The sequence below is a fragment of the Dipodomys merriami genome, unplaced genomic scaffold (genome assembly GCF_024711535.1).
Source record: "Dipodomys merriami isolate MVZ:Mamm:240054 unplaced genomic scaffold, mDipMer1.0.p SCAF_3, whole genome shotgun sequence".
Taxonomy (NCBI): Eukaryota; Metazoa; Chordata; class Mammalia; order Rodentia; family Heteromyidae; genus Dipodomys; species Dipodomys merriami.
In genome coordinates, this window is record NW_027204492.1 from 114,052,414 (window position 1) to 114,066,836 (window position 14,423).

At 39.1% G+C, this 14,423-nt stretch overlaps 1 protein-coding gene across 5 annotated transcripts in view; it reads left to right on the plus strand.

Annotated features, from left to right (window-relative positions):
• Gpm6b (glycoprotein M6B) overlaps nt 1-14,423 on the plus strand; it is a 135,001-nt gene that overhangs the window by 93,440 nt on the left and 27,138 nt on the right. For 2 of the 5 annotated variants that reach the window (XM_070040848.1, XM_070040849.1), the window contains exons 1-2: nt 3,564-4,045; nt 11,218-11,337. The exons of 1 other annotated variant lie outside the window; for it this stretch is intronic. In XM_070040848.1, coding sequence (XP_069896949.1) covers nt 3,985-4,045; nt 11,218-11,337 — 181 coding nt within the window. In that variant the 5' untranslated portion in view covers nt 3,564-3,984. Of the gene's footprint in view, nt 1-3,563; nt 4,046-11,217; nt 11,338-14,423 lie in introns of those variants that run through there. 2 more of the 5 variants (XM_070040850.1, XM_070040852.1) reach the window with 1 other exon arrangement.

Here is a 14,423-nt window from a genome sequence, read left to right on the forward strand (position 1 = left end):
TTCTATCAAAGACTTGCAGGTATATGAGGAAAATGATGTGAACCTCCTGTTCTTTTTAGGCAATGTTAGCAATTTCATTGGCTTTTTCAATCCAGTACATTTTATGTCAGTATGTTTTATTCCTGCTTCAGCTTTCAGAAATGTTCTGACTATCTTACAACATGGGGATCAAAGAAATAGTTTCAGCTCTGGGAGATATTTCCTTTCCTGTTCAGTCTATATGCCTAGCTTTTCTGGTCCCAAATAGATATATACTTTAAAATATTATGAATGTATTTCTCTTTTCGTTCTTGTTGACAACTTTTCTAGCACTTGTTTTTTTTTTTTATTCCAATGGTTTATTATAAACATCAGTGAAATCTGAGGCTGCTTCTGAAGTAGTACAGTGGTAATTTCTAGGACTATCATATATCACTGTTCTAATGAAAATGAAGTTGTGAATAAGACAAAAGTGATGAACTACTCTTTTATCTGTAGTTTTATTCCAAGTAAAAGTAGATGAAACTATTTGCTGGAAGATTTGTAAATGTTTTGTTGAATAGTTTTGTGTTTTTTTTCATTGTGATATAGAACTAAGAGTTATCCTTAAATTGGGAATTTAGGAATATGTCTTACATATTCTGTTTTCCTTATGAAAATAATATTCCTAGCAGGGACAATAGCATTTGCCTCTGATACCAGATTTGAAACAGCTGAGTCACAAGGATTGCTTGAGCCCATGGATAAAGTAGAAGCCTGATGCTAGTGGCTCATGCCTGTGATCCTAACTACTCAGATGGCTGATATTTGAAAATTGTAGTTCCAAGTCAGCTGAGGTGGGAAAGTCTGTGAGATTCTTGTCTCCAATTAACCACCCAAAAGCTGGAAGTGGAGCTGTGGCTTAAATGTTAAACCACTAGTCTGGAGTCAAGAAAGCTAAGGGACAGGGGCTGGGAAGGTGGCTCAGTGGTAGAGTGCTTGCCTTGCATGCATGAGGCCCTGGGTTCAATTCCTCAGCACCACATAAGAAAAAAGGGAAAAAAAGCCGAAGTGACACTGTGGCTCAAGTGATAGAGCGCTAGCCTTGAGCTGAAGAGCTGAGGGACAGCGCCCAGGCCCAGAGTTCAGGCCCCACGACCAGACCCCCCCCCAAAAAAAAGAAAGCTAAGGGACAGTGAACAGGCCCTAAGTTTAGCCTCCAATACCAGTTGTGCATGCATGTGCACGCACACATGCATGCATGCACAAACACATGAATAAAAATAATATTCTTAAGGAAGAGCCAAGATACCATTCTACTCCGTTAGTTCTCAAATTGCATGCCTTTGTTAGATACTTTTGAAAACCCAGCAACAGGTCATCGCTTTTGTCCTGTTTTGTGCTCAGTTAAATTTTGGGTTGAGTTTTCATTTGGAATGCTGTGGGTGGAGGAAACAAGCTTGTCACGCACAAGGACTTGGCACCTTTGTCTGAATGGACTTACATTGTCATTGCCAAACATGTTTAAAAGTGCCCCTTTAGGACACCTGGTAAGTTTTCCCATGAAGGTAGTTATATCACAAATGAACCTTTTATTTTTTTCCCCTAACAAGGCACCATTTTAGCCGGCATGCTTCCCTATCCCTTCACCAGGAGACAATAAACCTGGCCGAAGCCATAATTTAAAGAAATGGTTGATTGTGGGCGCAGCCTTCTAGAACACGGGTCAAAGAAAAAAGTGGGGTGTAAAATTAAAAGAAGGTGTTAAAACAGGGTAAACTGGTTTTCAAAACCTTTTCCTCTTTAACATGCTAGAGGTATTGAATGTAAAAGTCATTTGGAGGATTATCTAAAACCAAATCATTAAAAGATCACGTAAAGGATTTTGAATGCTTTATTTGTTTATATATTTATTTTTGGTGCCAGTCATACAGCTTGAACTCAGGGTCTGAGATGCTGTCCTTGACCTTCTTTTGCCCACAGCTAGTACTTTACCACTTTAGCCACAGCTCCACTTCTGTTTGTTTGGTTTTTATTTTTCTCAGTAGTTTATTGGAGGCAAGAATCACATGGGCTTTCTTGCCTGGGCTGGCTTTGTGCCGTGATCCTTAGTTCTCAGCCTGTGGAATAGCTAGGATTATAGTTGTGAGCCACTAGCTCCGGCTCTTGTTCATTGAAAAATAATATTGAGTGATAAACTCCTAAAACTTGCGAGAGTATATTAAAGAGAGATAGCCTCCAACTTCTTTTTTTTGTCGGTCATGGGGCTTGAACTCTGGGCCTGGGTTCTGTCCCTGCGCTCTTCAGCTCAAGGTGAGCACTCTACCACTTGAGCCATAGCGCCACTTCTGGTTTTCTAGTGGTTTATTGGAGATAAGAGCTTCACGGACTTTCCTGCCCAGGCTGGCTTTGAACCGTGATCCTCAGATCTCAGCCTCCTGAATAGCTAGGATTACAGGTGTGAGCCACCAGTGCCCGGCCTCCCAACTTCTTTTATATTTTCTCCCAAGGTAGATGTTATGCCTAACCAACCTACAAACAGAATATTCTAAGTTAGGAAATCCTTCATCCAGTTGTGATCAATGGTAATCTTTGCATTTGTATTTGTCTTGAGTCTGACTGTCTCATTTCCTCCTTTTCCTTTTCCTTTTCTTTTCCCTTTCTCTTTCTTTTCCTATGTGTATGTGAACCAATACTGGAGACTGAACTCAGGGCCTAACTGCTGTCCCTCTGCATTTTGCTCAAGGCTGGTGCTCTACCACTTTTTGATGGGAATTAGAGATAGGAGTCTCACGGACTTTCCTAGTTAGGCTGACTTTAAACTGATTTCAGACCTCAGACTCCTAACTAGCTAGGATTACAAGCATGAGCCACAAATGGCTGGCCTGGAGAGTCTGTAGTTATTCTCATGGGTCCAGAGAAGGTATGCAGGCCAGCCAACTGCACAACGGTTCTATAATACACAGGGCTCATCGTCTCGACAAAGGCTTACATGCTAAAGTGGGATAGGAACTTTTGTTCAATAGCATCTGCTTGCGCAAGAAGTCAGGTCAGAGGCACTGTTGGTACCTTAGCTATTTTGCAGATATTTAGAATGTTCTTGAGAATGACTTTTGTTTTGAGTGAGAGGATCTAATGAATAAAACAATATCATATTTAAACAATCACATCACAAAACCATTCTGATCTTTACTAACAAAACCACCAAAATGTCAGCTAGAGACACTAGTCATACATTACACTTTTTTAAGAAATAAGAAAAGGTCACTTTTTATTAAGTGGGCTTGAGCAAAAAGAAAAGATCAACTTATCTATCTAGAGGTAATGTGAAAAAGAGGTATTTTTAAAAGCAAATAAAATAGACATCACAGGCATATCTTTTAAGTATATTTTACCGGGGTATGGGCGATAGACAGAATAAATAAGACATTGATGCCCCTAAAGGGATGGCCTGGGAAACACGGCACTTGCCTGAGAGACAACATAGATTGTGGCCCGACCAAGTCACGTGGTGGGAGGGGGCTCTTTTCTTTCTCTTCCACATCCTTTCCTCTGATGTCACAAACCTATTCTTCCCTGGGAGAATTAATTAGTATTCATTGGGTGTAGTTGGCTGGAGGAAAGAAGGGAGCAGAGGAGGGGGCGGAGAGAGAGAGTGAGGGAAAGATCTTAAGAGAGACTGTGAGGAGGAAGAGCTTGGTGGGGGAGCAGGTCTTTCCTGGGCGCCTTGAGAGTCGAGTCTGGGCACAGAGGGGTACAGAATGGCTGTTTTATAACTGGGATCCTCTGTGACGTATTGCTGCCGGCTCCTTGGCACCTATCTCTATGGAACAGTAGGCAGAACGAGATTGACGCTGACAAGACTTTTACATCTTGGAAGGGGCTGTAATCTACTGTAGTGAAGAACAGAGCCTCTCAATCAGGCGGTGTAAATACGAGACCGAGGGGAGTCCAAAAGAAAAGGAAGAGGAGGGGAAAAAAGTGTGTGTTGGGAGAAAGCAAGGAAAAGCATTTTTGGTGGATGGTATGAAGCCAGCCATGGAAACTGCAGCCGAGGAAAATGCTGAACAAAGCCAAGAGAGAAAAGGTACCCTGTACTCTGACAATAGCCTGTTTAAAGCTTTTCACTGAGGGCGCTTGGAAAGGGTTAGCCTGGTTTTGTGTCTTTTAAAATGACTCTGAAACAATCCCTATGGCATACTCTTGTTTTAGGGTGTTTTACCCCCTGTGGACTGATATTCAATTGATAAAGCAGCCTGTCTTCAATCTAGTCCTGTTGTAAATCTTCCTGCGGAACAACGTATTTCATAGAAGGTTGTCCACAGTTGTCACCTTGGGCAGCTGCATTGGGGAGATTGCCTTTTTTTTCTGCTATAATTAATGAGAACTTAGATCCGATGTTCTGCATGTTATATTCTGGGGACATGGAATATACTGTTCTCTGCCAATCCTGGGGAAAACTAGAGGGTATGCATGCTAATTATGCTTTTCTTCCATTAAGAGTGGAATGATTTGGACATTGTCTAATTTCCTTCCTCTAATATGATTGTTCTTTCTGTGTACCAGGCTCTGGATGTGACACATAATAAAACATTTACAGTTGGAGCTTGAGAGAGAGGGGACATAAGCTCTGTCACCTAGCACTGATGGAAAGGAGAAAAGGGGGGGTCTTATGCTCATTATGGTTTAAAGATTTGGGAGAGGAAAATGAATAAAGGTCCTGTTGATCATGTCAAAATTTTGATGCATAGATTAGGTCTTTGGAGAGATCAGTATTTTGCAGTTAAAAGAAAAAAAAGGGGCAGAAAATTGAAGCTATAATTAAATTTCCTTTTGTAAATAATGACTGATGTCAAGTTTGACACCCCGTGGAATCAGCTCAGCCACTGTTAGGTTAATGACATCGCACTGCATTGTAATTGATCTCTCTCACCCAAAGATAGAAACTGTCACAAATGCACAGAAACGTGCTCTCTAACTGCAGTGGCTCAAATAGCAAAAGCCCTCATGTTAAGTTCATTTCTCATAGCCTTGACGCCTAATGACAGTTACTAAATAATAATAATTCTTCAGGATGAAGGCGTAACTATTTTCCTTATGAATAATTTGCAGTTTGAACCATATGAAATTGCTGAGAGTTAACCATTTTAAACCTACAAAACCAGCATCCATATGTAGGCTCGACTGCATGCTAGGGTAGAGGCTGCATGTTATGTAAAGGATTTATCTACATACATTGACATTGATTCCGAATAGACCAATTTCATTTCCAAAATTCAGTTTTTAGAAATATGAGAAAATCCACATAGCATGAAATTTTCCATTGTATTTTTAAGTAAATGATTCATTGACATTAAATGCATAGCATTTTAACTTTAAAGTTGCTAGTTTAATCCAGTTTTTGTACCAAGCCGACCTTTTCCTCAACCAGAAAAAAAAATCCATTTTTTTTCTTGTATGTGTCTGCCCTCCCCCCTTAACCTATGTGAATCATGAAAGAGTAATAAAAATACGAGACACTCGGGAATATTTGTCAAGCTAAAGAAGTAAAAGTTTGAAGGTTCATTATTATTAATTAGTAAGTTGATTACATGCTTTAGGATAAAAGAACTACATGGTCCTGAAAAAGACTATCAAATTTGTAGCATTTTTCCCCTAAAGTAGAGATGATTTCGTTTTGTACATGCTTTATGTAACATTTACCCATGACAGATAGAACCATTTGGGCCTCTGCAACACATTTTAGTCTATACAAGATCATACTACTTGTAAGTATGTAAGTAAGAAAAGCACATATAACCTATATAGAAACTCTACATTAAATTTTCTCATCATTATTTAGTCTCATGGGTTACTATTATGTCAATTAAATGTTTAATAACAGGTCTACAGGTCCCCACTCCACCCATTACAATTGGCATACGAAAAATTTTAGCCTTAGCTTTAGAGGCAAAATTAGAAACGAACGATTATTCTTGAAGGAACTTTAGAAAGCACCACAATTTATAAATATTAGATATTTGTTAAATAACACAGAACTAACAAGCTACCAAAACATAGCATCATATATATAACAGAAGCTAGAATAAGAAGATGGGCCAGGAAATTTGTTTTTACTGATCTGCAGCATCATTATGGGAAACACTAGCTTATCTTCAAATCTTTATTTAGAACAAGTTCAGCTCCACAAGATTACAACTCACCCGTTTCTTCCTAGTTCCCCAGTTTGTTGGACTCTTATCATTCAGGTGCACCTAAAACAAAAGCTACATCAGGTCATGTGTGCTTGTCATTCCAGGCTTACTTCTTCAGGTTTCATTTTGTTTAGAAAATAAATGTATATTTCATTAACATTTAAAAAATTGAAATCATAACAAAAAATGTATCCTATAATTCTGGACCTGGTAGAGTCCCTCCCTCCCTCCCACCCTTCCTCCCTCCCTTTCTTTTTCTTTCTCTCTTCCTCACCCCTTTCAGCAAGGGTTCTTATTTCCTGACTACAATCCTAGGCATGTTGCAACTATACACAGAGGTTTTTTGTTTTTTGTTTGTTTGTTTTTTATTCCTGTCAGTTCAGCTCTTCCTTTCCTACTTGTTTTCAATTGTTGCTGATAGGGAAAAATGCCCAACTTCATTTGGGGTGTTACTGCCCTATGGCTAATACCCAATAGCTTGTGAACTAATAGGGTTGTATAATTATTGCTGTGTCTGTTAAATTAAACTTGACGTTTCTAGTTGGTGTCCTCTCCTGGAGGGAGTTTAGGCAGGACAACGCCTCTGAGCTATTATGATTCAGTCACTCCTACAGAAATCTGTTTCTTTAGAAAGTCAATCGGAATGGTTTGTTCCTAGTTCAGACAAGAGTAATCTAAATCTTTACAAAACCAAAGCATTTGCACTTTTGAAATTGTGTGTTCTTTTTAACAGAATACTCTATCAACCAGAATTCACACAAGGTGTTAGGCAGATATTCAGGGATTTTTATGGGAAGCAAGCAGGTTTTCTCAGATGGATGCGTGAAATGCCATATTACTGAAATATGATTTTTAAATTGAGAGCATTAAAATATAAGGATTGAAAAGCATATTCACTGAAATGGAATAAGTGGAGAAAATGAATAAGACAAATCAAAGGAAATAGATAATGGGATCCAGTAATAAAAAGATATGGTTAGGTTTCCATTTATTTCAGTGGAATATTACTTGATGTCAATTTATTTGTGAAAACAGATGCATCTAGAATTGCAGAGAGTACATGTGGTTAGTGGGTAGACAAACGATTGAATTATAACAACTCTAGTTGTTCTATTATGTACAAATAAATGTGAGTATGATGAAAATTATTTTATTGCACGTAGGAAAATGGAATTTACTCAAATAATTATAGTCAGGGTAGTTCACTTCCTATGAACCATTCTGAACTCAATTCCAGAATCCAGACATTAAATTAAGCTCTTAATCACATAGGAAGGAAAACATAGTATGTTGGAAAATTATTTAATTTAAAATAAACTGTAGGATATGGTCTGAGTAAAAAATAATGGATTTCAATGCTTGATAAGAAATGTACTCATTACCTTGCCCATGTAATTGTAACCTTCTGTACGGTATTTTCACAATAAAAAATAAATAAATAAAAATTAAAATTAAAAAAATAATGGATTTAAATAATAGACTTATTTACAAGATTAACAGATCTATTTTAACCCTTTTGATCAAATACAAGTGATTACATATTTTTTAATTTATCAAATTGTATCACATCAGGCTCTTCTTTTATTTATTTGCTTATTTTTTCAGGAAGAAAAGCACGCCTTTAAACTCTATCACCTGTATGCTAAAAATCCAAAGGGACACATTTAACATGTTGAATAATGATTTAATGATCTAAGCTAATATTTTTTCCTTCCCTCACTCTCTCTCTCCCAGTTTTTCCCTCCCAATCCCACCCATAAGTTGTATAGTTCGTTTTCTTCATTGTGTCTACTTAGTACCATTGCTGCATTTGTTCACCCTTTGTCTCTCCATTTCTGTGCCCCCCTTACACTCCTAAAGACATATAAATGAACAAATAGAGAAAAAGGAAAGAAAACAAAAACAGCAAAAAAGAAAAAAGCCCTCTTATTTTCATTTCCTAAAGTTCATTTCGATAAATATTATTTTGTATCAGATACACACAGGCATTGAGCCTCTCTGTTCTTCTCCTAAGAGTAATGAATTTTTATTGACATTGTCTAAATTCTTTATGTGAATCTGATACAGAGAAAGTTTTAGATGTAGTTATTCTCTGTAAGGATTTGCCAAGGTGGACATCTGAAGAGATGGTATCTAGAGAATAGTCTGTAGAAAAGAGTGTGTAGCCAGATGGTGCAGCACATATGTGGTAGGTGTGATATGGCATCATTTGATTTTTTTTAAGAAAATTTAAATGTGGAGAAAGATCTTGATGAGCCATCTGATGTATCTGCTACTTTATTATCAATTCTGTGAGCATGCTTTTTAAGGCTTAGCCTCGCTATTTCATTAGAAAAGAAGAAATCTGGCCCATTTCTGGAAATGTCTATTTGGGGTTTTTTTGGGGGGGGGGGAACTGAGTTGTAAATCTAAATTAAGATTGCAATGCAGATCACATTTCTCTGATACTTGGAAGCACAGGTCAATTTAGAGTAAGTGATCTTAATAAAATAATTGCTCAGTCTTGCTGCATTTAAGAACATGCAGAACAGCCAGGGTCACCCTGACATAAACTTCCCTTCACTGAAGATGAATTAATTGGATTGTTGCAGAGATCCTCCCTTGCTCTTTTATCCTTTGGACCCACTGAGTATACACTTGAGGTAGTTTGACAGAACTAGGGGTGGCTCTGAGCTGGAGGTAGAAGGCGCCACACATTGGCTTTTAAGAGGAGGCTGTAATCCAAGCTTTGCCAGTGCGCATTGTTGCTCATCATTTGTTCTCATATTCATTGAATAATGTTCTTTTCTGAAATGTCATCCTCTGTCCTCTCAGCTCACATAGCATTGAATGGGCACTCACTCAGGCATCCTTAGGAGTAGTATATAATACTGGGTGTAACCACAATTTTGTTGGTTGGTGGCAAATTAAATAGCCAACAACTGTGCCACAGAGAAGACTTTGGATCAATAGCCAGCCCAGTGGTATTTCTTTTTCACTGAGCATAGAATAAGAGCTAATAAAATAATGCTCTATTTTATAGTTTGGCTTATTAATTAACTTTTTTTATAGATTCAAACCTTGCTAGGCTCTATCAATATACATTTTCTGTAGAAGACCAGGTAACAAATATTTTGGCATTGCTGGCCACAGATTTCTATTGAGCCTTCTCACATCTGCCACCAACTTGTAAAAATGTCCATAGATAATAAGTGGGTGTGACCAGGTTCCAGTAAGAATTTATTTATAAAAACAAAAGCCCACTGGGCCAACCTTTCCTCTAGTCTGTTGTATTGTTATGACTTTTCTTTAATGTTGTAACTAATAGCTTAAAAAGAAAGATGACAAATATGGCTTTGAAAATACCAGGGAATGTCTTCTTTCCAGACAGCAGTGCTTGTTACCTAGTCATTTCCAATGATGATTTCCTAGATGCTGAGAAGCAGTCCAACCTAAGTTCATTTGATTAGCTTTGTCACCAGATCACATTAAAAGGGCGATGGCAGCTTACACCTGTAATCCTAGCTACTCAAGAGGCTGAGATCTGAGAATCTTGGTTCAAAGCCAGCCCTGGCAGGCAAGTCCATGAGACTCTTATCTCCAACTAACTAGTAAAAAGCTGGAAGTAGAGCGGTGACTCAAACGATAGAGTACTAGCTTTGAGTGAAAAAGTGAAGGGACAGTGCTTATGGTCTGAGTGAGCTTGCACAAAAGATCATTCCTTTCTTGCTACCTCTCCACTCTTCATTTGCCATGATAAAATAATACTTTCCTAGGATGACTGTGACAAATGAGGCTCCAGGCAACACGTGCTTGCTAACACAATGGTCAAACACATTGTAAGCACTGCACAAATGAGAGCAACTAAAACAACTTCATCGTACCCAAATAGGTTTTCCTTTTCTTTTGAAATCAGACATTATCTTACCCTGAAGCCAAAAAGGTTTTCTCTAAAACAACACCTACAAAAGGACGTCTCTGCTTCTCTACCTAGTATTTCTTGAGTGACCAGAGATCCTGGAGAGTGGAACTGGGATTATGTAAAGGCTGAGATTTTCGGTAAACAAAGCCAAGGCCTTTGCTTATTTTGTTGATTGTGCTTATTCACTTGGTCTTTATCTACAGAGACCTGAGGTGCCACAATGAGCATTGGGATCCTGTCTTCTGCTGGGATCTTTACCTCCTTCCATGTCAGAGGCATTTCTTAATCCTTAAATAACTGTACTACCCCAGAGGACCTACCCCCTTATTAGGTTTTATGGAATTTTCAGGTATAAACTGGCCATACTGACCCTACTGTTGTGCAGGTAATAGTTATCAATAACCTTCTCTGTACTAGGCTATTTGGTAGGTATTTTTCTCTCCAACCCTCTAAGAGGGAAATGTGTGACCAGAGAGAGAACTGAGTCCCTGGAAGAACAATTGTCACCTCAGTAGTGAGCAAGAAGAGGTTTGAGCCTAAGATCAGCAGCCTTTTCTCTATAATACACCAAAAGAACATTGAAACACGGTTTAATCCAGAACATTGAAGGCCCGACTTCCTGAGTTGAAGATGAGGTGACAGAGAATGCCACAGGTGTCAGGGAGGGCAGGCGTTTCATGCAAGATTCATCAGGCCATGGAGTAATTTGCCAGCTTTTTAGGACTGGAACTGGGTACCATTAGAGAGAGAGAGTCTCTGCTTACCTTTGCCTGTGCAGCTGGCAATAATTATAGTGCTCTGCTGGTCTCAAAAGGAAATCAACAGAAAGAAAAAAAATATTGTAAGGAGCCCAATTTTATCTATAGATAGTATCCTCCCCAAATGAGCATTTGATGTGTGTAAGGGTGTTGAGGGATGGAGAAAATAAGCAAAGGAAAGAAAATTTTGGTGATTTGTGTAAACTCCAATTCAAACACAGAGAAAGAGACTCCATTGTGAACTTACCATGCTAAGTTGAGAACCTGATATGGAAAGTTTGCATTTTGAGAGCCCAGAGTTTTAACTCCCCATTTCTTTAACTATGTAGTAAAAGAATAAATAAAAATGCTGATATAGAATCTTTGCTGGAGATAGACACTGACTCTTTGCCACTGAAATTGGCAGTGAACAGCAGAGCTGAAATGGAAATTGGCAGGTACCACTGGATGTACCCAGGCTCAAAGAACCACCAGTACCGTCCCGTGCCAACCCTGGGGGACAGGGCTGGCCCCTTGAGCAGTCCAGGTAAATACAGCCTTGGGTTGAATGCTAATAGCAACTCAATTGTTATCTTTACTATGATTTGTGATGGCTCTTTCAGTGTGGTGATATTTTATGTTTTGCCTGATGCATTCATTTGTTGACAAGGGTGTGGGTAAAAATTAAGCTCTTTGACATTTTAAAAATCATCTTTCATTTTCTCTCCCCCTTACCATTCCACTCCATCTTTCTCCCCTTTTCTCTTTGCTCACCCCCGCTTCTCCATCTCAAAGGGAGCAGTGTACAGTAAGACAAGCCTTAGGGTGACCCACAAAATTTCCTCTGTCTAAACCAGTAACAAGGGAGTGGAACCACACAGGTCCCCACCACTGGGGCCCCAAAATGGGCTGGAACAGTCAAGAAGCTTTAGCTTCTTGGGGATCCTGAGTATCTTTCTGACAAGGTCCAGGCATCTTTCAAACCCCTTTACTTTGCACTACCCTCTTTTGATTGCCTTTGAGAATGAAAAATCACAGCCTGTGAAGTTAGAATTGGTAACTGTGTATCGGACTCCCACCAGGTAGGTTCTTTGGACTCAGTTGCCATTCTCCTTACTTATGAAGAATGCTGGTCTCTCAGATCACTGGTATCAAGTCTGAATGAAATGTGTATGAGTTGATTTGAGGACTTAGGGTGGGGAGGATGCTGAGTGGGATGAACATTCACCCACTTGAATCCCCAAAGTCTACATGTGTTCATATTCAGCTCAGTGATTTTGCCAACATACAATTGTAGTTCAAAGTGTAAAATGCAATCTTCATGGGCTGGTGGTGAGTCGGATAAACAAAATTGTAAGCTTAAAATGTTGCTATGATTTTGTGTCAACCCATGTCATTTCTTCCAAATGGGTGCGTACTTTCTCAAGCTACTCTGTGGACAGAAGGATCATGGTCCAAAGTTAGTGTGAGAGTCTGTATGAAGAACAGATTAAAAACAAAAGGACATACAAAAGGCTATCAAGTAGTAGTGCATTTGCTTAAGCAAGCAGGAGACACTGAATTTAATACCCAGTACCACAAAAAAGGAGATTGGATTGAGCATCCATTCTCATAGTTTTTTTTTTTTTTTTAAGTAATAGAGGTGTAGAGTGGCTAGAATCTGGACTTACAATTTTCTATTAGATACGATATATTTGTATTAATATTCATCAGTTAAAAGAATGAAGTACTAATATATACTATGACATGAATGACCATTAATACATGGTACTAAATAAAAATAAAAAGTCAGACCAAATGAGTGACTTTGTTCATACAACAAGTAGATTGGGCTGGGTGCCATCAGTTCACATCTGCAATCTTAGCTGTCCAGGAGGCAGAGCCCTGGAGGATCCTAGTTCTAAGACAGCCTGAGTATAGAATAGTCTAGGAGACTCCCATTTCCAATTAGCAAAATGCTTGACTGGAAGCTTGGTGGTAGAGCACCCGCTGTGAGCAAGAAAACCAAGTAAGATCACAAGGCCCTGAGTTCAAGCCCCCAAATTGGCACAAAAAAAAAAAACCAAGAGGCTAGGGGAAGTGTGGATGGGCACATGGATCTCTCTTGGGGTGAAGAAAGCATTCTACAATTAAATTGTGGTGACAGATGCATTACTCTATAGACATACCCCAAACAATTGAATTGTACCATTTAAAACGCATGAATCTTGCAGTACCCAAGTTATATCTGTGTGCTTTTGACCCAATCACCAAACTTTGGAATATGCACAGCAGTTCTAAGCAGCAGTTGAAGCTGAGAACATACAAGGTTCCAGTTAATCTCCTGAAATAGGTTTGTTTGAGAATCCTGAGGCGATTGTGGTTTTTGGAAGGTATCGTTGTGTGAACATGGTGTTCACATGATCCATACATGAAGCCTGGCACCAGCCCCTTGGGCCATTCAGGTTGAGGTTTGGCACCAAGGAAATTGTGGTTATCATGTTTGTGTTTTATTTTCCCCTGCCAAATGGATTAGGCAGTAAAATAAAATGTTTTAAAATCCTTAGTCCTCTGGGTTTGAGGAATTCTCGAATAGTGTGAGATTTTGCCCAATTCCCACAATATCAAGTTGCTGGGATATTACAAGGAAGTATCCTGTGAGCAAATAGCTTCCTACAAGGGGAAAAAAGAACTAACTGAATTTGATTTGAAGAAGTGTCCTCCTAGATCCTGAAGTAGTCTCCATCCATACACAGTTTTAATTTTTGTGGGCACTGACTGCAATTTTTGTTTTAAAAAAATACTTCTAAAGCCCAAGCCATTGGGGTCATTTATGTCTGAAACTGGCTGCAGAGATCTTATACTTGATAGTTTAGAGACGATGGCGCAGGCCATGGACTGAGAGGACCTGATTCAGGCATGTTATCACCTTCCTGGGCCATTTAGACATTTTATTGGCTTCCAAACGAATGCAGTTGCCATTCTGCACTTGCATTCCAAACCAGATGGTGTGAGGAGAAAAAATAGATAATTCCATATGGCTCTGGTGTGCTTTCTCCCTTACCTCCCCCTGCCCTCTTTCTTTCCATCTTTCTTGATTTCTTTCTATGGGGGAAAGGGGATTTTGATACAGTTTAACCAGAAACCCTTTCCTAAAGGAACATGTCTCTTAGCCATGTGGTCACTATACTAGAGATGTTATCTCCTTGCCCCCCCCCCACATCTTTATTTCCCCTGGGAAGATCAAAATGATTCCAGTGCCCTTGGCCTTGATTGATTTTTTCCATTTTTGTTTGCCTTTTCTTTCTAATGTAACTTCCCAGTAAAAGTTATATGTTTAGGACTTGACTAATTACTCTTTTACCATCTGTTTCGATTTCTTTATGTATTTTAGCTCCTTGGGGCAGGCAGTGTCCACATTTTGGCTAGGCCACATGAACAACCCCCCGTCAGGTTGCCTGGGGTCCTAGGCCTGGGATGGTGGTCTGACACAAGTGACAAAAGGAATATCTAAGAAATGATAGGAGCTTAAGAGAAATGTCAAGTGTCTCTCATCTGCCTCGACATAATTCAGCGACTTGAAAGATGCTATTACTTAATATAGGCTATAAACTAATGGACTGAGACTGACTATTCAGCCAGGTCCTGGTAGCT